Source organism: Sarcophilus harrisii, chromosome 1 (genome assembly GCF_902635505.1).
Source record: "Sarcophilus harrisii chromosome 1, mSarHar1.11, whole genome shotgun sequence".
NCBI classification, from domain to species: domain Eukaryota; kingdom Metazoa; phylum Chordata; class Mammalia; order Dasyuromorphia; family Dasyuridae; genus Sarcophilus; species Sarcophilus harrisii.
In genome coordinates, this window is record NC_045426.1 from 610,256,298 (window position 1) to 610,278,761 (window position 22,464).

Genomic DNA, 22,464 nt, shown 5'->3' on the forward strand with positions numbered 1-22,464 from the left:
AAAGTTGGAACAAGACTAATTTTTTTCAAATTTGAAAAATATACTTTTCTAGTAAGATAACTTATTAGTGAGAGAATAACTCTTATTTTCTGTGTCCTTTTATCTTCTTTGAATATTTTCCTTATACTCAAATATCATTTACCTTAATATAAACAGTAAAATGATTAGATTAATTATTAATAAGTTAATCTTATTTCCCATTTCTTTGAAGTGTGCAATATTGTGTATCTTCTCTCTAGTATTAATAAACTGAAGACTGAGAATTTAGGTCTTGATTTTTTCCCGCCCATGGATTAATTATTGCTAGAATTTGGTGTATTTCTTTTCATTTCTAAAAAATATTCCCATTTTCTATTTGGGAAAAATCTTATATATACAAATTAATACATTTCCACATAGTCCTCTAACAAGAAAACATTATGTTGTCCTGAATAAGCCATAAAGAAAAGTTGTGTCTTACATTGTGTCCCTAAGACCAAGCCATTAGGATTTTTAGGGAATACTGAGGATATAAAGCACTTCCAAAATAACTGCATGGAATGGCATGACTTTCCTCTTCATTGTGCTGATAGGGGAAACAATTATAGGGACTTGATTTTTGATTTAATTTCAGGAATCTAATATGTGAGGTAATTCACCTGGCCTTTCTTGACCACCCATCTCCCATGGACATCTGAAGATGTCTCAAACTTCTAAAATAATGTGTAAAACTTATAAAATGTCTTATTTAAACTCAACATGTTCAAATGAACATATTATTTCCCTCTCTAAAGCCTCTCTTCTTCCTAACTTCCCTATTACTATTGGATTCCACCATCCTTCCAGTTATTCTAGCTCACAACCTAGATATCCTCCTCAGGTCCTCAGTCTCACTCCTAAACCCTTCCATCCAATCTGTTGCCAGGTCTTGTCAGTTTCACATTTATATTATCTGTAAATCCCTCTTTTTCTCCTACAATATTGCTACCACTCTAGTGCAGGCCCTCATCACTTTATACCTGGACAAATGATTGGTTACACCTGGTTGGTCTTCATTTCTCCAATATATTCTCATTCATCTGTCAAATTGATCTTTCTTTTAAAGAACAAGTTTGACTTTGTTTTCACCTGTTTTTGTGAATTCTATGGGTACATAGGATCAAATAAAATATCCTTTGACTTTTAAAACCTCTAACTTGGCCAAGCAAGAGACCTTCTCTTCTGACCCATCAGTCTCAGAAAGTGTCATCTAGAAACTGCCATACACACAACGCATAACAACAAAAACTAAATAATCAAATTTGCAAATGTTATTGGTAAGTTTGTGACACTTGTACTTCTGAAATTATTGAAGCCTAAAACTATACTCAGAATTCTGAAACATTCTGTACAAGAGACAAGTGACATGTGTAAGTAACATGAGCAATGCTGAGACCTTTAGGTTAATTTGATAGACATATTATAAAAATAGTGAAATGATCACAATTGGGTACAAGAATTCAAACTTGGAATTTAACAAGCATATAATGACTAGTAAGAAATTTGGAATTTAATGCTGCCATACATTAGAATGTATTGATTTTTTAAATTTCCATAGACAAGACCATTAAATACTTCATTTAATCAGTAAGATTATCCACTTAGGTTATAGCAGCTGAGATTTTAGATTTTTCCACTTGCCCCAGTTTATAACTAGAGTACAAAAATGCTAAGAATTACCATCTGTTCTTATGAGTTTCAGAAATGAACATATGGTAATAGTGTTTTCTCTTAATTTAAGAGACAACTGTAAATGAAAGATTATTTACATTGAAATCAGGGAGCAGTATTTTTTTTAGTATCTCATTCAGGCACCTATTTACTATCATTGTATCCACTTTCACAGTGTGTTTGTCAATTTAAGAATATTTAGCCCAGAGATGAAAGTGTTTTGCAAATTTGTTATGTAACACTGCATTGTTCTTCTGTAGGTATCTTTGAGAGGTGAAGAAGTTGCAACTACAGCCAAAGAAGTAGGATTACAAAAGTTAGAAATTGAAACTCAAAGAAGATTCTTGGAACAGGTATAAATTAATTTTTGCAACTATGAGCAAAGTCTGGTTTTGAGAAATCTTATATTAGTCTAGAGCAGTTCACTATTGGTTTATCCATACTGATCAGAGTTAGATTTTTGATTTGTATTGGTGCTCAGTGGTGGGTATGTGGCTGCTGAAATTTTGAAATTCAAGGGTGATAGAAGTAAGGCTGAAGTTTACTTTTTTAAGTATGTTATAAAAAAATTAATAGTAGTATTCCTGAAACTTCATTTTTTAGGAATTTAACATAAGAATTTCATGCAAATGAAGTTGACAACCTAGTCTATTAATCATTATTACATAAAACTTTTCTACTTCAGATTAGTGAAGGAAAGATGAGGGTAATTAAATACTGTTGTTTTGCTTTTTGTTTTTGTATTTTCATTTTTTAAGAAAATTTTTTCAAGATTTTAATAATACTAGAAAAAGGAAACATTTCTATATACAATATAGAATTCAAGAAAAGGATTATACATCAAACCCTGAATTTCTATCACAGTTGCTTTATTCTTTTTTAAAGCACATTACAAATTTAACACATTACTTTCAAAGCTGTACTAACTTGTTCTCTTCTGAACTCCCTTTTGTTCTCTTCTGTCCATTTGTAAAGATGCTTGTCACCCCTTTTTATTTTTATTTTTTTTTGTTTTTGACATCATCATCAACATTTGTTACCCTTGCCATTCCCCAAGGTATAAGGGATATCTATGTAACATTTAAAATAAGCATAATCAAGCAAAAAAAAGTACATTATTCACATCTCTGTCTTCTCTATGACATGAGTTAGCATGCTTTTTATAAATTCTATTTTATTCTTTTCTTCATAGATATAAATTTTAACCTGAATTTTTCCCTTTGAAAAAAGATTTTATTTTAAAAAGTACATTTCTTATAGAATTAAGTTTTTCTTCTGTCTGAGGACCAATTCAACCAAGTACAAAATCTTATCAGTAAATTGACAATAAGGTAATGAATTTTTTGCTCATAAATACCCAGAAAATAAAGAAAAATAAAAACTGGCTTTTAGTTATGTATGATTGGCAGCAAAGTGGTGGAAAAGGGAATAAAGGGGTGGAAGAACTTAGATGTTCTTAACTGTTCTTTTCCAACTATATAAGAGCTTTGTCCTGTGATCAATAAATTGGCATAATTGTTAGAAGAATTTAATTATAATTATTTTATTTTTAAGATGCACTTAGAAGACCAAAGAAAATTTCAACTAAACAAGGATGCTTTCCTTGGAAAGACAAAAAAATTGGTAGAGTTATTGTTGGGCCATCATTTCATGAGAAATTTAGTCTTTTCTTCTTATAGTATAAGTAAAAAGCCTTCTGTTTAGCTTCAGTTTAATATACCAATCTTGCTATAGAGAATAAAGGGGTCAAGAAATTTTGCAAAATATTTGAAGAGATCCTTCAAACCAATTTCATATGGACATTGTTACTCAGTGACTGTAATATGAAATTGTATAGAGGGGTGCATGGTGAAATGTTCAAGATATTACTCAGATAATATAAGAAATAAAAGATGTCAAAGGCTTCATCCAAGTTGATTTTTCAGAAGTTTCACTCTGCATATCCCGAAAACTTTTTTTTGAAGAGAGTAAGAAAGTACTGGACATGGCAAACACCAAATAACATCACAATGCATCATTTACTGTCTATGTAGTCTAACTATAACTATATAGAGCCAAAGTCAAAATAAGGATACAGGAAAGTAAGATAAGAAGATGACCCTTTGTTCAATTGCAACAGTTTCAGTTTTCACTTTGTTCAGTTAGTCATAGATGCTGAGAAAATGGGAAATGAAAACAAGACAAAGGTCTTAATTGTTACTGTTTGTTGCAAAAGTTTAACCAACATGAAACAATTGTGACACTTGAGGCAAAAGGAGTCTATAAACTATCAGAGCCACCATATACTTGTTTTCCTTACCAGTTAGAGATATGGCAATCCTAATTTGTTTGCCTTTGCATCCATAAAGCTTGATGAAGGAAGATGGAAAGAAGATTATAAACAGAAACTTGGTATGAGACCAGATGTCTAGTGCAGTACCCTGTATTATTATAGTGAGTCTTTATTAATGCTTGTTGGATTGAACTGAGCCACATCATCCCAAGAGCCTCCCAAGATAAAACTGGCAGCAAGACAACAAATAGAGAAAATGAAAAGAATATGGTAACATTTCTACAACAAATCTATTTTATTTATGACATTTGGACCACTGGGTCTATCTCTGATGTGCTGAAGTCTGGAAAAGAGGCTAAACTAGACTAAGTACTCTTGGAGAAAATTGTCCTGGAAACAATATGATGTTGTTGTTGTTTTTTTTTAATAGCTTTTTATTTTCAAAATATATGCAAAGATAGCTTTCAGCATTCACCCTTGCGTTCCAAATTTTCTCTTCCCTTCCCTCTAGTCTCTTCCCCCAGTTAGCAAGTAAGCCAATATATGTTAAACATGTACAATTCTTCCATACATATTTCTGCATTTATCGTTTGCACAAGAAAAATCAGATCAAAAAGAAAAAAAAAATACAGACAACAACAAAAAAAGTGAAATACTATGATCCACATTCAGTCCCTATAGTCCTCTTTCTGAATGCAGATGGCTCTCTCCATCACAAGTCTATTGGAATAGGCCTGAAAAGAGCCATGTCTATCACAGCTGATCATCACATCATCTTGTTGTTGCCATGTTCAGTGATCTGGTTCTACTCATTTCACTTAGCATTAGTTCATGCAAGTCTCTTCAGGACTCTAAAATCATCCTGATGATCATTTCTTATAGAACAATAATATTCTATCCATTCATATACTTATTTAGCCATTCTCCAACTGATGGGCATTCACTCAGTTTCCATTTTCTTGCCACTACAAAAAGGGCTGCCACAAACATTTTTGCGCATATGGGTCCCTTTCTTTCCTTTTAAGATCTCTTTGGGATGCAGATCTAGTAGTGGCACTGTTGGATGAAAGGATATACACAGTTTGATAGCCCTTTGGGCACAGTTTCAGATTGCTCTCCAGAATGGTTGTATCAGTTCACAATTCCACCAAAAATAGATTAATGTCCCAGTTTTCCCAAATTCCCTTCAACATTTATCATTATCTTTTCCTGTCACCTTAGCAATCTGAAAATTGTATTGTAGTACCTCATGAGTTGTCTTAATTTGCATTTCTTTAATCAGTAGTGATTTAGAGCATTTTTTTCATATGACTATAAATGGCTTTAATTTTTTTCAAGAAAATATGGTCTTGAAAGAATTGAAGAATAATTTTCTAAAATAGCTCAGTGAGGGGAAGAAACTAAAAAAATGTAGCTGAAAATATCCCACTACTCACTGAGGTGCCTGTGTTTTTATTTTTATAAAACCTTTGAGAATCACTCATTTGTATTTGAAGGTATACTGAAGAGAGGCAAGAGAGAAGGGGACAGGCAGTTTATAAGCCTTCATTAGATATATACTGTATACAAAGCACTATGCTAAGTGCTGAAAATACAAATACACCCAGAAAGAAAGATCACCTCCTTCCCTCAGGGAGCTTATATTCTAAAGAGGGAAAATAACACACAAAAGGAAGCCGAAGAGGGGTAAATGTACTTGATATGGTGATGTTGTAGAAGTAGTTCAGGAAGAAAGTCAACAGTGTGGCCTGGTGAGAAATTAAAACATATTTGCTCTGGGGATACTTCCTTAAAGTAGCCGTAATGGAAGGAATCAGAAGGCAGAGGATACTTAACAATGTGAGAAGTAGTCCAGTGGCCAACTGAGCTTCCATAGTGGTATGGTAAACAAAATCCTGTGGAGGTGAGTCAGTAGTGCAGCCTGGAGAGAAAAGCAGACTTTTCCACATCATTTCTGCCATAAACCACATTTTTGGGGAGACAGTTGACTGAAAGGTAAAAAATAGGATGTCCTTGGAGTTTTACTATGTTGTTTATTGCAAAGCTGCATTTTACTTAGAAAGCAATTTTTTTCTAACAAGGAACTTCTTGTGCATATATTAAGTTCACACAGTATTACCTGGTGAATGAATCACAGAAAGAACTGCTTAGTGGCTTTCTAATCATTAACTTCAAATGAGGCACAAGATGGAGGTATGTGCTCACTAAAGATATTTATTACTTTCAGGAATGTTGTCCTATGTGTGGTCCAAATAGAGGACAGGAAGTATTTCCTATCTAGGATGTGATTCTCCAGGTTATTATTTTTATGGATAACATTGTGCTCACTGCATCATCTTAGAATGATGCTTTCTCAGTGGGATCATGAATATTCAAGAGGTTGGGCCAACAATTATTTTAAGGGGGAAAAAAACTTAAGTGAATAAAATTTCATTCCTATGAATGAAATGACTTTGATATTACAATTGCATGACCTTTCCATTGAATTAATAGTAAACAAGCATTTATTAGGTACACTATGTGTGAGGTATTATGCAATACGACCTTAAATTTATCTTGAACAGAGACTGCTGATGGACAGTAAATTGAGCTTGTGATTGAATAGGAGTAAGGAATTGCAGATGCTGCATTGCATTTGGGGAATTGTACAGTGCTTTTCAACAGTCCTGATCAATCAATAAGCATTGTTGAGTGCCTGGAACATAAGAAGCATTTAATAAATGCTTATCAACAGATTGACTGCCATATTCCAGCCTCTAATCTAAGTACTACTCCCTGGGATGAAAAATTCATCATCTTAACCCATTCTTTCTGTAATGCAATGTGGTTGTCAAGCTTGGAATACCACAGACTCCAAAGTAATTGAACTTGTGGGTGACCTAAAGGGCAGTGGAAAGGTACATAGAAGCATTTTTCTAGCAATGATCTACTCTCAAGAAATAGCAGAACTCCCAATGCAGAAGGCTACTTGAACAGATTAAAATGCAATTGGGAAATATTTAACAAAAATTTTAAAAATAAAATATAACATTGATTATAATTAGTTTGAGTTTTTCTAAATCAATATGAGGCCTGCAAGGATCCAGTTCCATTTGAGTTTTTCTCCATTGACAACGTGTCAGCAATAAGTATATGATTAGATAAGGAGATGGACCAGTCATGTAGCTATTTCCAGGACAAAAGATAGGCTTAGCAATGGAAAAAGACCTAGACAGAAGGTTTGTATCACATTGGGTAGAACTTTGTTAGAGGATATCTTGAGCAAGAACCACATAGGGTAAGAAATCAAGGATGAAATACAAATCCCAGGTAGGAAAAACTAGCCACATCACTCAGCCCCACAGATCCACTGAAGGATAAGTGTTGATACCTTGGGTCACATTTTTTATGTTGAAGTCATACCAGTACAGCAAAAGTCATGTATATGAGTTTATTACCAAATATATTTTAAAAGATTGTTTGTTCAAATCATTTGCAGCAACTTGCTAAAAATGAGAAAATTGCTTCACAAGAAATGAAAAAAGGTCTCAATAACTACAGAAGAAAGGTTGACCTGGAAGAACGCAGATTTCATAAAGCCGTTGAACGGGATGAGTGTCACAGCCTGAAAACATACAAGGTAAGAATGGACAATAATATTGCCACATCTGTTCTGTGCATCCTTTAAGTTATAAAGAATTTACTGCACAATAGTTCTATGCTGGGCACCAAGCTGGGTGTGGTCATACAAAGAAACAGAAGTGATTGGTCAGGGCAGGCAGTGAGAAAGGACTCATGCTGAAGGGGGATATCTAACCAAGGCTTTCAAAGGAACAGGGGATGGAGGTGAGGAGAAAGGGCTGGGGGGACGGACAGCCTTTACAAAGGCAGAGAGGACAAATGGAGTGTCTTGAGTGTAGAACAGCAAGATTACTTGTAACTATTTTCATTTTCCCCAGAATTTTAGAATTGAATGAATGGCTAAATAATTGTTAAATGCTTACTAGGGGCAGCTGGGTGGTACAGTGGATAAATTATCAGGAAGGAAGAGCCGAGTTCAAATTCAACCTCAAATACGAACTAGCCGTGTGACCTTGGGCAAGTCATTTTACCCACTCTGTCTCAGTTTTCTCATCTGTAAAATGAGTCACTGAAGGAAGTGGCAAACCATGGCAGTATCTCTGCCAAGAAAACCCCAAATGGAGTAACAGAGAATCAGACATGATTGAAATGACTCAACAGCATCAGTGATGTGCCAAGAATTCAAGTAAGCACCAGATATAGCAACACAAGTAAGCCAGTCTTGGTGGCCAATGAAGGGAGTTTTCATCAGATCAATCATAGGAATGATAAGTTGGTCTATAATAGTTGATGTGCCTTTTCTTTTTTTTTTTTTTTTTAATTTTTCAATTTAATTTTTTTTTTTATTGTAGCTTTTTATTTACAAGTTATATGCATGGGTAATTTTACCGCATTGACAATTGCCAAACCTTTTGTTCCAGTTTTTCCCCTCCTTCCCCTCATCCCCTCCCCCAGATGGCAGGTTGACCAATACATGTTAATTATGTTAAAGTATAAATTAAATACAATATAAGCATACATGTCCTAACAGTTATTTTGCTGTACAAGAAGAATCGGACTTTGAAATAGTGTACTATTAGCCTGTGAAGGAAATCAAAAATGCAGATAGGCAAAAATATAGGGATTGGGAATTCTATGTAGTGGTTCATAGGCATCTCCCAGAGTTCTTCGCTGGGTATAGCGGGTTCAACTCATTACTGCTCTATTGGAACTGATTTGGTTCATCTCATTGCTGGAGATGGCCACGTCCATCAGAACTGGTCATCATATAGTATTGCTGTTGAAGTATATAATGATCTCCTGGTCCTGCTCATTCCACTCAGCATCAGTTTATGTAAGTCTCTCCAGGCCTTTCTAAAATCATCCTGCTGATCATTTCTTACCGAACAATAATATTCCATAATATTCATGTACCACAATTTATTCAGCCATTCTCCAATTGATGGGCATCCATGCAGTTTCCAGTTTCTGGATACTATAGAGAGACCTGCCACAAATATTCTTGCACATACAGGTCCTTTTCCCTTCTTTAAGATCTCTTTGAGATATAAGTCCAGTAGAAACACTGCTGGACCAAAGGGTATGCACAGTTTGATAACTTTTTGGGCATCATTCCAAATTGCTCTCCAGAATGGTTAGGTGTATTCACAATTCCACCAACAAGTATTAGTGTCCCTGTTTTCCCACATCCCCTCCAACATTCGGCATTAGTTGATGTGCCTTTTCCAGCAGCAGTAGTTGTGTTGATGTGATGACCGTGCCCAAGGTAAGAGGTGAAAAGTAGAGTGAGGGGTAATTCATGCAGTGGAAAAGCTGAGGCCCAAGATGATGGCATCATGGAGATACAGTTCTAGCACTTCGAGAAGAAGTTGCAGTTCTCCATCACAGTATTTCTTGACCCTTTGGCGCCCTTATCCCTGTGTAACCAGCAGTCATTGTGAGCTCCCTCCCAATCTAATGGCCATTATTTGTCATTTTTTAAAGATACAATATAGTAAACATTTTTTAACCACTCATTATTTGCCAAGCACTGCATTGAGGATAACAGTAAGAAAAAAACAGAAGAAAGACAGCCTAATAGAGGAAAGACAGAGCACAAAAGCTAGGTAGTAGAGGCAAGATAATGACAATGGAGTAGAAACCAAGCAGAGCAGTTGATGGCGATTGAGGCTTCAGAATATTTTGCTTTACCTTCCTGAGGCTGCCCGATGATGAATCCTTTGAATCCTTTTAAAATTGATAAAAGAGGGAGAAGTTCCAATCACAGAATTTCAGAATAAGAAGGAACTTTGTTGGTCATTTTGATTAACTCATCCTTGAACCCTGTTATTATGACATCCCAGAAATGGTCATGTAGCCTTTGCTTACAGACCTCAACTGACATAGAATTCAATACCTCTGGTGGAAGCTGTAAGCCCTTTCCACTTTAGCTAGCTCTAGCTGTAAAGGAATTTTCCTTTATGTTAACCCTAAATTTGTCTCTTTGCAATCACCCCACTGCCCTTCTTTTGCTCTATGGAATCAAATACAACAAATCCAATACCTTTATCTTTTGGATACTTAAAGATAGCTGTCATGTGCCTCTCCTCCAAATATTCTCTTCTACAGGATAAATATTCCCATTTCCCTCAACTAATCTTCATATGACTTGAATTTGAGGCTTTTCCCCATTCTCGTCTCCCTTTTTTGGATACTTTAGTTTATCCTTGTTTTTTCGAAAATGTAGTTTCAAAAATTACACACTGTTCTTCTAACAGTTGTTCTCAGCAGGGAAGAATGTAACCTAACCATCACCTCCTTAGAAGCAGAATCTTTTTTAATTACCTTAAGATCATGTTTGCTTTCTTGACTTCTTTCAAGGCACCAAGTGATAGAGTGGATAAAGTGCTGGTCCTGGAGTCCAAAAGATTTGAATTAAAATCTGTCTTCTGGTACTTACTAGCTGTGTGACCCCAGCCAAGTCACTTAATTTAACTGTTTGCCTCAGTTCCTCATCAGTAAAATAAACTATTTCTGTTTCAGTTTTCTCAACTGCAAAATGAGAATGATAAAAATAGCACCTCTCCCAGAGTTGTTGTGAGGATCAAATGAGATAGCAATATTTGTTATGGCTTTGTAAAATCTTAAAGCTCTCTATAAACTCTAGCTACTATTAGTTGCCATATCATACACTTTTGACTTGTTGACTCATAATTAACTAAAACATCCATTAGACCGTGTCCATACTTATCATGTCTTCCTCCCCTTACACTTGTGAAGTTCTTGTGTCTTTTTTAACCCAAATATAAAACTTTACAATGGATTTGGTTTTGTTTGTTTTTTTTTTTAACCTAAAATCTCTGTGTGAACTTGAGTTTATTTTTTGGGGGGTTTTTTTGTTTGTTTTTTGGGTTTTGCTTTTTTTTAATAATTTTATCTATTTCATCGTATTTCTTTAAGCACACGATTTGGATAAGGAGACAATGAGCTTCACGAGCCTGCTGAAGGGTCATAGACATAAAAATAAGTCAAGAACCCTAGCTGTAGAATTATTCTTAGTTAATTTTTTTCAGTTTTTTAAATTTTATTTTTTCCCAGTTACATGTAAACAAAAATTTTTAGCAGTCTTTTTAAAAATCTTGAGTTCCAAATTCTCTCCATTCCTTCTTGAGAAAGCAAATAAATTAATATAGATTATATATTTACAGTAATGCAAAACATTTCCTTGTTTACTATAACCATATTGCAAAAGAAAACACAGACCAAAAATAAAGAAGTAATAAAGTAAAAAAATTTACTTCAACATTTATCCATACTCTTTCTTGGGAAACGGATAACATTTTTTTATCCTAAGTCCTTTGTTTTGGATCTTTGTATTGCTAAGAACAGCTAAGTCATTCCCAGTTGATTGTCATACAATATTACTCTTACTGTGTGCAATGCTCTCCTGGTTATGTGCATTTTACTTTGCTTCAGTTTATGAAAGTTTTTCCAAAATTTTCTGAAATTTTCTGAAACAACCAGGAGGGTTGTTATTTCTTATAGCACAGTAGTATTCCTTTACATTCTTATACTCCAACTTATTCAGCCATTACCCAACTGATGAAATCTTCTCAATTTCCATTTTTTTGGCACCATAAAAAGAATTCGTGTGAAATTTTTATCTTATTTGACTCCACATTCTGGATTGTCATCAGTAAACTCATCTTGTTTTGTGTTACTTGCAGATCCGATCTGTGCCTTTATTCAATGAAATACAAATATGTTTAACAACAGAAAACCAAGTAGAAGTACTAAGATACTCCTGGAGACCTGGAACTGCTCATAACTGTTCTATGGGTTAATTACTCAGCCACCTTAGAACCTATCTAGGTATACTATTGTCTGACTCATAATCTTTTTTTTTTCCTTCACAAGAATAATAAGAAAACCATGATAAAATGCTTTGCTAAGATCTAGGAAAACTATCTTTAGCATTCCTCTGATCTCTCTAAAACTTGGGTAACCCTGTTCACAAAAAAAATGGGTTTATCCGGCATGGCTTGTGCTAAATGATGCCAGGGCACTCCTTCTCTACTTATCCATTAATCATCCCTTTAATGACTATGTTATAGTCAAGTACTTTGGCCTATAGTGGGCAATTCCATACTCTTCCCTTTTTTGAAGACCAGAACACTATTTGCTTTTCTTCAATCCTCTGTCATTCTTTACAGGTTCTCAGGGATCCCCCCTCAGTGGCTCAGAAGTCACATCTGCCAGTTGTCTTAGTACCTGATAGTGTAGTCCATATGGGCCTATATTTGGGCCTATAATGCATTTCTAAGCATAAAGGAAACCAAACTTTGTTTTCTTTTATATTTTTTATGCCTCTGTGCTAGCGTTGGCATATTCAGAACCAAATTTAGAAATATGCTTTGGAAAGACTGATTGTGCTGTTTCATAAACTAATAAATACGCCAATCAGATCTTTCTGATAGTATTTTAATTAACAAAAACATTTGCTATGCTTAAATGCATTTAATTTAAAACATTTTTGATTTGGAAGCTTACCTTTTTTTTTATTTTATTTTTAACTAGAGACTATCTAGGAATGAAATTTTTTAAATAAATAAGATCTTTTAGCCAGATGGCTCTGGGTTAGATAGTCTGTAGCATATTTATAGTTCGCATGGACTTTAGTTTTCAGGCAATGTCCTTTGGAATATATAGGAGAAGTCTTAAGTAGATTAACTTTTATTTTTCATAGATATGCTTCTGAGGTATACATGACTGTATACAAACATAGTAAAAATATTATATCTTTCTTGTATGATTTTCTGACATAACTGTGTGTATATTTTCTGAATTGTGTGTGTAAATGTATTTCTATTTTTTGAAATAAAATTGTAAAAAATAATGAGCAGGTTAATTTATAAAAACATGGAAAAGCTTACATGAAATAATGATGAGTGAAATGAGCAGAACAAAGATAATATACATAACAGCAATATTGTTCAAAAAATAAATGAACAACGGAGTTATTCTGCATATTATAAGTACTCAGATCAACTGCCAAAAAAAACTATGAAGGAATACAATATCCTTCTCCAGAGAAAGAAGTGATAAATAGAAATATGCATAGTTTGTTGATCTTACACATACACGTACCCGTGTGAGTGTTAGTGTGGGTCAAATGGTGGTCTACTCCAGTTCAGGATGGCAAGAGAAAAATTACAAAATTGATGACAACTTTGGGATGTTTCTGAAATAGCTTTGTGACTAATTACAAGTAATTAAACCATAAAAAATATGATGCTTTAAATTCTATCAAGCACCTCACATAATTCTCCTTGTATATTGATCATAATTTATTCATAAAATATTTTAGAAAAAGCTTAACTTGACTGTCACTTCTTATATTAGGGATTTCTGCTTAGTTCAAAATACTGACTGTGTTTCTGTAATTCCTACTTTTAGTTTGTTGAAGAAACTTTGGCAAATGCTGAACAAGCATGCATTGATACTGACTGGCAAATCCAAGTTTTACTTAAAAGAAAATTTGATGAAGCAGAACGCAAAGAACATTATGAAGAGATGGCCAGACTTCTTCGGAACAACAGAGCTAGAGAATTGGATACATTAAGTGCACTGAAGGGGTTGGAAATAAAAAAGGTAAGGACTTGATTTGTTGTTGTTACATATTTTCCTAAAATTATTTAATTTTTGAAATGGTGCTTAAAAGTTAGGTGGTATTTCTTTATTATGTAAATTTTTTTCTCCTTAGTTTTAGTGTCTACAGGCTCCCTGGTGGATTTGTGGGCATATGAAGGGTCATTCTGGGAATGAAATTGAGCAGAAGCACCTTGGAACCCTGGGAAAGAAGTGCACATCCCACTTGGCAATGCCTCCCTGTCTAATCAGGAGGTGTAGAGCTAAGTGTCTGTGAGCTCTCCTAGCTCCAAATCTATAGTACTGTCTGACCATACTGTGTATGGCAGTAATGTTGGAGAATCACAGGGTTTTATCATTGGAAGGCACCCCATTGGCCCTGTAGTCCAGTCTGTTCCCCAAACAATTGTTTCCTTCAATGTGACTCAATAAGTGGTCATATAAGTCTTTGCTTAAAGACTACCACAGCCATTGGTGGTAAGCTATTACACTTTTAGAGAAGCTTTCATTAATAAGAAACTTCCCTGACAGTGACTTCCCACTTTGCAGCTTTTCTGAACCTTATCTCTCCCCCCCCTCCTTCCCAACTATTGCCTCTTGTTCAGCCCACAGTTCCAGGTGGAATTAGGTTTATTCCTTATCTCTCAGGTCTTTTCTGCAAGCTAACCTATCTCAGCTCCTTCAGCCATTCCTCAAATAACATAGACTAAAGGCTCTTCACCATTCTGACTGACTTCTTCTCAATACTTTACAACTTATAACTGTTTTCTAAACTAATGTACCCAGGCAGTCAATAAGCATTTGTTAAAGACCTCCTCATTTCCCACCTAGCTGAACTGAGGATATAAAGACAGAAATGATATGCTTCTTTCTCATAAGCAGTTTACACTCCTTTGGGGAAAATTAACATGGGCAACTTGGTATTAGAGTTTGGAATCTGAGGTCCGGGCTTTAAACCTATGTGACACTGGTCAGATCGCTTTGCCTCTCTAGGCCTAAGAGTCTTAATTTGTAAAATGAAGTTCTTAGACCAGATACGGCCACTTAGACCAATATGGTATTTTCCAGCTCAAAATCTGTGGTCCTGTGGTTTTTAATATACAAGAAATAGATACAAGTTAGTTTGGGAGAGATATAAGGAGTGAAGCTCCTAGCAGCTTGTGGGGGATGGGATCATGGGAAAAATGTGGCTAAGTCCTGCCAGTTCTTAATCTGTAATATTTTTGTTCTTTTCATTCCAATTTCTTTGATCAACTTGTCTAGGTGTTTTTAAAAGAATTATTCTTGCCTCTGATTCATAATAATAATTCACATTTATATGCTGCTTTAGAAGCAATGCTTTAGCTCTTTATAGGCTTCTAGAAGCAATTGGTATTTTATGTAAGGGGCGACTCTTGAATCAAACATAGAGGAAAAACTAGGGATTCTAAAAGATAGAGGCACAGCCTTTGTAGTTTTGTTGCTTACTCATTTTTCAGTCATGTCAAACTGATCCCCATCCCATTTGGGGTTTTCTCAACAAAACTACTAGAGTGGTTTGCCATTTCTTCTTCTATCTCATTTTACAGATGAAAAAATTGAGATAAACAGGGGTAGGTGACTTGCTCAGGATCACATATCTAGTCAGTGCCTGAGGCCAGATTTAAGTCAGAAAAATGAATCTTCCCATTTAGAGGCCCAGCACTGCACTCGCTGTCCCACCTTGCTGCTCCTAGCCAATGCAAGGAGGATTGTTAATTTTGTTTGTGAGGAAGAGCAAGAATAACTGTTGGATTGGTCTAAAAAGTATAAAAGAGTAAAATGTAATAAGATTGGAAGGGCAGGTTGGAACCAAGTCAAAAAGGACTTTAAATGTCAGCCAGAGGAGTTTTTGATTTGATCTTAGAAGCAATAGGAAACCATTGGAGCTAGAATTGGGGGTAAGGGGATGGATGGTGACTTGGTCATTCCTGTGCTTTAAGGATCCAATTTTAGTAGCTTTGTGGGAGGTAAACAGAAAAGTAAAGATTTAGGTAGAGGAACTAATTCAGAAGCTTTTGCAATACTCTTTGATCTTATAAGGCTGTATAATCTTTTATATGCCTTATAAAGGGCCTGAATTAGGCTGGTTCCTGTGACTTGGTAGAAGGGAACAGATGTGAGAGACATGGAAAAAACAAAAAAATTTGGCAATTGATTAGGTATATGAGGGGAAGGGGAGTTAGGAGTCAAGGAATGAACCTGAATAACTATAAGAATGGAGGTACCCTCTACTGAAGCAAAGACATTTAGAAGAGGGGGGTGGGTTTTAGGGGAAGTGTAATGAGTTCTGTTTGGAGCTTATTGAGTTTTGAGATTCCAAGAGAACTTTCAAGTGTGCAATGTCTAATGGGTAATTAAAAGTGTTTGATTGGAGCTCAGGAGCCAGACCTTGAAACATGAGAGCCAGTCAAGTCATCAAAAAAGAGCATGGCATGAAGAGAGGGCCCAGGACAGAGCCTTGGGGTATCCTCACTGTTAGTCATAGTATTTCAGGTATTGTTGGCTCAGCAATTCTATCTGCCAATTCTTCAAGTATTTGAGGATACAGTTCATCATCTTGGATTCATCCAGGGAACCTAGGTGATATTTTAACTTATTTGTCTTCTGTATCAACTCTTAATTAGCCATTTTTGTTCTGCTTTTTCCTATCTTAAAACCATTCTCTTTATCAAACAAACAAAAAACTAACAACAAAAAACCAGAGGAGATCACAGTTCCACTTTTCTCTCAGATGTTTTATCCACTATCCCTTTGGAGCACACTCCTCTCTTTGAGCCTCCTCTCTCTCCCAATATACCTTTTTTTAAAATCTTTTTATAAATGGTCAAAGGATATGAACAATGTTCAAAAGAACTGCAACCTAGAAGAAAAAAAACTGACATGAAAATATGCTCTAAATCACAAGTAGTAAGAGACATAAATTAATATAATTCTGAGGCTTTACATCAATCATATAGTTTGGCATACATGATAGAAAAGGAGAACAACCAATGGTGGAGAAACTTTGGGCAGGTACCTTGATGCTTTGTTGGCAAAGCTATGAAATGGCCTGATTTCTTCTTTGTATTTATACAAGAAAAGTTGGCCACATCCTTTGATTTAGCAGTTGCACTCCAGGACATGTAGCTCAAGAAAGTCAGAAACCATAAAGGACCAATATATATCAAATTATCTGTAACAGATAACCAGAAGCAAATTGGATGTCCCTCAGTGGCAAGAACAGCTGAGGAAATTCAGGTGTATGGATGCAGTGGAATATATTGTATAGTAAGAAATGGTGGACATGATGAATTAAGAGCAACGTGCAACTTGTAGGGGAAGATCTTGTCTTGCAACAAATAAAATTTTTCTGGCAATTAAAATTGTCTTTATCCAAAATAGAATGAGTAGAATGACATCTACTACTAGATGTCTTCAAGTGGAGGCTAAAGAATCTTTAATGTCGGTTTATATTTTATATTTGATTTTATTGTCTAAGTGATTTTATTCAGTAATCATATTCCTCTTCTCTGCCTCAGTTGAAGAAGCTTTTGTGTGCTTAAGTTCAATCTCTCCCTCACTGAAGTTAGATAACAATGTTAAGCTTTCCCACAATTGATGTTAAAGAAAAACTGTTTTCAGTACTTTTGTAAAACATTATTTCAATATTTCTCTGTTGTATCCTTGAGGAGCTAGGACTAACTGGCCTTGTCCCATTTTTAGCAGTTAAGTTGGTCTTATCTAACTCTGTATTTGAGTCCCTATGTTAATTTCAGAATATTGCCAAAACCCATTAATTCCCAAAAGCAGTTCTTAGGAGATAGAAAGAGGTGGTCTTCATCCTGCATGGGGTCTATGTCTGCTTTCTTTGTTGTATGTAACTAGTCATGATTTCTAGGCCCATGATGTTGCCAGTCCTGTAACCAATAATATCATTTCTGTGATTATAAAAATGGCATGCATCTTCAGGCCAGAAGCAGTGCCATTTGACCCATCCTTTAATATCAGGTCACATGCCCCTGTTAATAAATGATATCTTCCTCAGAGAATTGCCTCAGTTTATCTTTTTGTTAAATTTCACATGCAACACATGCTTTTTTTTTTTACATTTGATTTTCTTCTACATGATTCATATTTTTTGATTATCATTTTGGGAGGTCTTTGAAGAAAGTGTAGTTTATATATAGTCCCAGTTCATAGCTACTTTGGCATATTGATTAAATTAAGGTATTTTCTTAATATTTTTCTAATTCTCTTTATGTATAGTAATCCAAAAAACTAAATATCATCTCTTAATCCTGTACAAATTATTTCCATTTTGTACACGCCAGTAAAATATGTTGAAAGTATACCATACTAGAGATTTATTAAGTACCTAAAATACTTAATAAGGAGAAATTTCTACTTTAAAACCCTGATCCAAATGTTACATTAGAATAGCTTGCCCAGGGGCAATGAAGGGTCATGGGTAGAATCAGCCATGGAGATAGGACTACCTGTGACAGATTCTGGCCCTGGTTAAAGCAAGTTCCTTAACCTTTCAGGGCCCTAGCCAACTCTCAGACTGCGGATTGACGAAAATTTGCTAACCCGCTATTGCTAGAGCCGGTTTCCTCAGTTTAGAATTGATTTAAAAGTCAATAAAATCAGAGGTCCATCCTTGAGTAATTGTAGAAAGGTTTTTACTTTATCCAGGCATAAATTTTTAAAAATAATTTGTCTTCACAAAACAATCAGTCAAGTCTGTGGTGTCATGTTTTTTCATATATTTCATATATTCGAGAATATTTTTTTTTGATGATGGTGGTACTATTGCTTAACTCTAAAAATATGTATTTATCTTAAAAATACACTGGATTTCAAAATCATAGGACCTGGATTTGAATCACAGTCATGTGATCTTTCCATCATTTCAGTGCTCGGGTTTTCAGATTCCTTATTTAGAAAATGAAGAGACTGAAACAGAAATTCCCAAAGGTCCTTTTCATTTCTAAAATACTACCCAGCGTTTCTACAGTGTTCCTGAGTAACAAAGTATAAACTTTTTATGAAACATATCTTAAATTAGGGATAACTTACGATGACCATAGGAGCAGGTATCATTAGTTTGTTTTATACTCAGTTGGACACCGACTAGAGCTTCTGCTCACCTTGTGTTCTCCTTGATCTTGTCATTTATCTTTAGGGGAAAGAAGATGAATATCCTTTACAGACATCACATTCAATTGCTGCTTCATGTAATCGCGAGAGAAGGGAATATATTGATACAGAAGATCCTTCACACCAGGATGACCGCTTTGGTGAGAGCAATCCCTTTCCTCCATGTCCCTTGCCCAGCCCATCACTGCTGCTCCCCAGTCAGATTAAGGAACTTGCTTTTGATTGTGCAGCCCCTTATAGCCTCCTGTTGTCCCAGTGTCCTTTCAGGTGGTAGCTGGTTCCCAGCAGCATCAGAACTGCATGGGCCATACTTGTTTACACCACCATTCCATTAATAAGTGAAACATGCAGGCTCCATGACAGATTGTATCCGTTGAATATTAAAAGCCCTTTCTGCCTATCAAGCAGCACTTCCCCGATTCAGAAATGACCAGCATTTAGAAAAAAGACCCCTTCCCTGCTCAGCTTTCTTTGTCCCTGCTCATCCTTTGGGGCTCAGCAGGGGAGGAAGGGGAGAAGCTAAAGCTCTGAAACAACTTCAGGGAGTGAGCAGGGTCAGAACTTCTAGCCTGTCCTTCAGTTCTGCTTCCCAGGAGAGAGAAGCCGCTCATGCTCCTAGGCAGATTTCCTTCTTACGTTTTATGGGATGAAAACTGGGTCTGCAAGCAGGGCCTTGTCTCAACATGTTTTATGGGGACTGTGAAGAGAAGTCTTTTTTTTTTTTTTTTTTTTTGCCACAGCCCGTGCAGGGTCCAATCTGGAGCTGGTCAGTCCTTGCACATCAACCTTGAATGACCCTTGAACTCCGAAACTTGTGTTGTTTTCATAGTCATATGTAAATAAGTAGCTGGTGCCCTTTACTCGTGCACCAATCTAGGGTAATAAAATGCCTTGCATTAACTAACCTAGGGCATCTTTCAAGAATAAACTATTAGGGGCAGCTAGATGGCCCAGTGGATAGAGCACCAGCGCTGGAGTAAGAAGGAATTTGGTTCAAATCTGGCCTTGGAAGTTTTTACACTTCTGAATTCACCAATTGTTGACTGTATCTGCCAAAATGTCCTATTTTCTCTGGGGAAATGGACCAAATATGACCTTATTTATTTTATTCTTCTCTTCTCCTCATATGCCCCTTTTCCTACTTCTTTCTCCCTCTTGCGCTACCCCAAGGGGAGTTTGGGATGAATAGGAAATTCAGTTTAATTCATGTTGCCCTTTGAGGTATCAGACAAGCCTAACTTCTTTTTTTTCCCCTAATTTAGTTTTATTCTGCATTTATCAACAAATAAAATGAGCAAAGTGAACAGAAAAAGAGGCATGAGAACTAGCAAAGCTCTAATGCAAATGATTTGCTTTTCAAGTATATAATAAATTCAGCATGTTTTTTTTTTTTTTTTTCAGTCCTATAGTCCAATGTTTCAGAATAGGGATGCTTTAGTGGACAGCAGGGAGTCCCTCTAAGACCTGGAGCAAGAGTTATCAGACAGTGAAAAATACAGAAAGAGAGCTGAAATGCTTCCACAGACCAAAAATCTATTTTGAAATTTTACCTTAAGCTAACTCTGTATCTAGAAAGTTCTTCCCCCCTCACTTTAAGACTTTGTTTTCCTTTTATTCCTCTTCTTCAAAGCCTATATACCCTGAGTCCCCCACCCCCCCAGGAACTGGGACTTAATGTATTACATCATCCGGTACATGGAGCATTGAAGGCCCTCTAGGCCCCCAATTGCAGTTGATAGCATTGGAGCTCAGACCACATCTTCAAAGTAGAAACAAACAGTAATAGAACCTGTAAAAGAACTTCTGAAGCTTATGGCTTATGTGTGGGCCATCAGTTTTAAGGGAATGAAATCTGTATCATTCCAGTTATTAAGACTTAAATGTCTTTCAACTATCCTTTTCTTGTCTCCAGAAAGGTATCAGTCTTTTCTTTGAAATCCACATAACAATATTTTGTGATTCTCGTGTTAATATTTGGTTTGTACTCACCCAGACACGCTTTTTCCTTCTCTCCTTTTTATTAACAGAGAGACTTCAGGAGATAAAGGCCAAAAGTCCACTGAAGCCTGTTTCTTCAGCAATCCTGTCTGAAGGCCATCTCAATTATATTCCTAGGATTGATCTTGAAACACATTGTAAGTTGCAACATGGAGGTGAATCCTTTTATCATAAGTTTTGATTTTGTAGTACTCAGTGTAAGTATCATTAGTGGATTGATTTTTCAGTAAGACTTTACTTTGAATTTCTCTCATATCAGCTATAGATCTGAAGGGCAGAAATCTTTTAAGATGGGGACAGTGGTATTCTCTGAAATGTCCTGAAACTTGTTAAGAGTGTTAAAAACTGGAGGGGAGACTGCCAAATGCTAATTACATTATTCCTTAGCCTCACTTTCTGTCTGACCATCCAAGTGTCAGTTTATCACAATTTGCAGTTTGTCAATATTTTTGTTGGATGTTAATGAAAATGTTTTGACCGCTTGGTGGAAAATAGCCTTAGCATTGTTTTTCAAACCTGTGACTGTTTTCTTCTTTCTTTACTTTTGTTTTCTCGATCTGTCTGTCTGCACTGGACACTCTCCAACCCATTTATTTGCTCTGAGCTCTTTGCTGGACCGCTGGGACTGCAAAGAGTAGAGGGAGGATGGTCGCCTGACAGGACAGCAGCTTCCTGCTGATTGGTTACATTGGAGCCACAGACTTTATTCCCTGAGGAGAAGAGTTTCTGTTTGTTTCTATGTTGTTGTTGTTGTTGTTGTTGAATGGAGGAAGCAGCCTTATGTGGTTGTGGAGGGGAAAAGTAGGAGCCCAAGAAAGGGGTGATTGGTCTTTTGCCAGTCTTCTGCCCCGCTGCTTTCCAACTGAAATACTTCTTGCAGGCAAAAAACAGCTCAGATTTTTCTGGATATGCTTCCTCTTAATACACTCCATGGGCCACTCCATGGCCTAAGTGACACATGAATGAGCAGTACTTTGGAGGGGCCTAACTGTGCCAGGATGGGTGCTTGGCATAGGGGTTAAAGCAGGGAAGGGGGCACTCCCTGTTTGCAAGGATCTTATTTGCTGTTGTGAGAGACCATGAGATATATACGACAAACAGGTAGTTTAGGGATTAAGACAACCTTCCTTTCTTTTTTTTTTTTTAATGTATTTATTTCTGTAAAATTTAAAAACAAAATAGGAAAAATGTAAATAGAAAAAGAAATAACATTGTCATGTGCACAGAAGAACATCAGAGAGGATTCAAAATATATATAACAATTTCCATGTTAAAAAAGAATGTAATAACACATATAATATGTGTTCATAACTGTGCATCTTTTTTTTTTGCTTCCTTGTAGGTTTTCTTTTATTCTTTGCTGTGCATATTTTATTTTTTTTTTTCCCATTTCCTCCTTCCCACATCCTCCAAGCAGTCTATAATTAAGCACAGATATATCTGTGTGTGTATGTGTGTATGAATTCAATACACGCATATATACACATATATCTAAAACAATATTAATGTGGTTAACATATAATGTTTCTTTTCAAAGGTAATACTAGCCAAAGGGAGGAGGAAATACATTTTAGGCATGGAATCGGCCCCTTTACAGCCTTTTCAATTGGTTAATTGATCAATCAATTAGAAATATTTCAGTGATACTCAGAGATTCA

General features: G+C 35.8%; 1 protein-coding gene across 4 annotated transcripts in view; it reads left to right on the forward strand.

Annotated features, from left to right (window-relative positions):
• TBC1D31 (TBC1 domain family member 31) overlaps positions 1 to 22,464 on the forward strand; it is a 70,454-nt gene that overhangs the window by 45,181 nt on the left and 2,809 nt on the right. For 2 of the 4 annotated variants that reach the window (XM_012541799.3, XM_012541801.3), the window contains 5 exons: positions 1,950 to 2,042; positions 7,440 to 7,580; positions 13,457 to 13,651; positions 18,834 to 18,948; positions 20,836 to 20,943. In XM_012541799.3, coding sequence (XP_012397253.1) covers positions 1,950 to 2,042; positions 7,440 to 7,580; positions 13,457 to 13,651; positions 18,834 to 18,948; positions 20,836 to 20,943 — 652 coding nt within the window. Of the gene's footprint in view, positions 1 to 1,949; positions 2,043 to 7,439; positions 7,581 to 11,727; positions 11,873 to 13,456; positions 13,652 to 18,833; positions 18,949 to 20,835; positions 20,944 to 21,410; positions 21,932 to 22,464 lie in introns of those variants that run through there. The other 2 variants (XM_031947155.1, XM_012541802.3) reach the window with 2 other exon arrangements.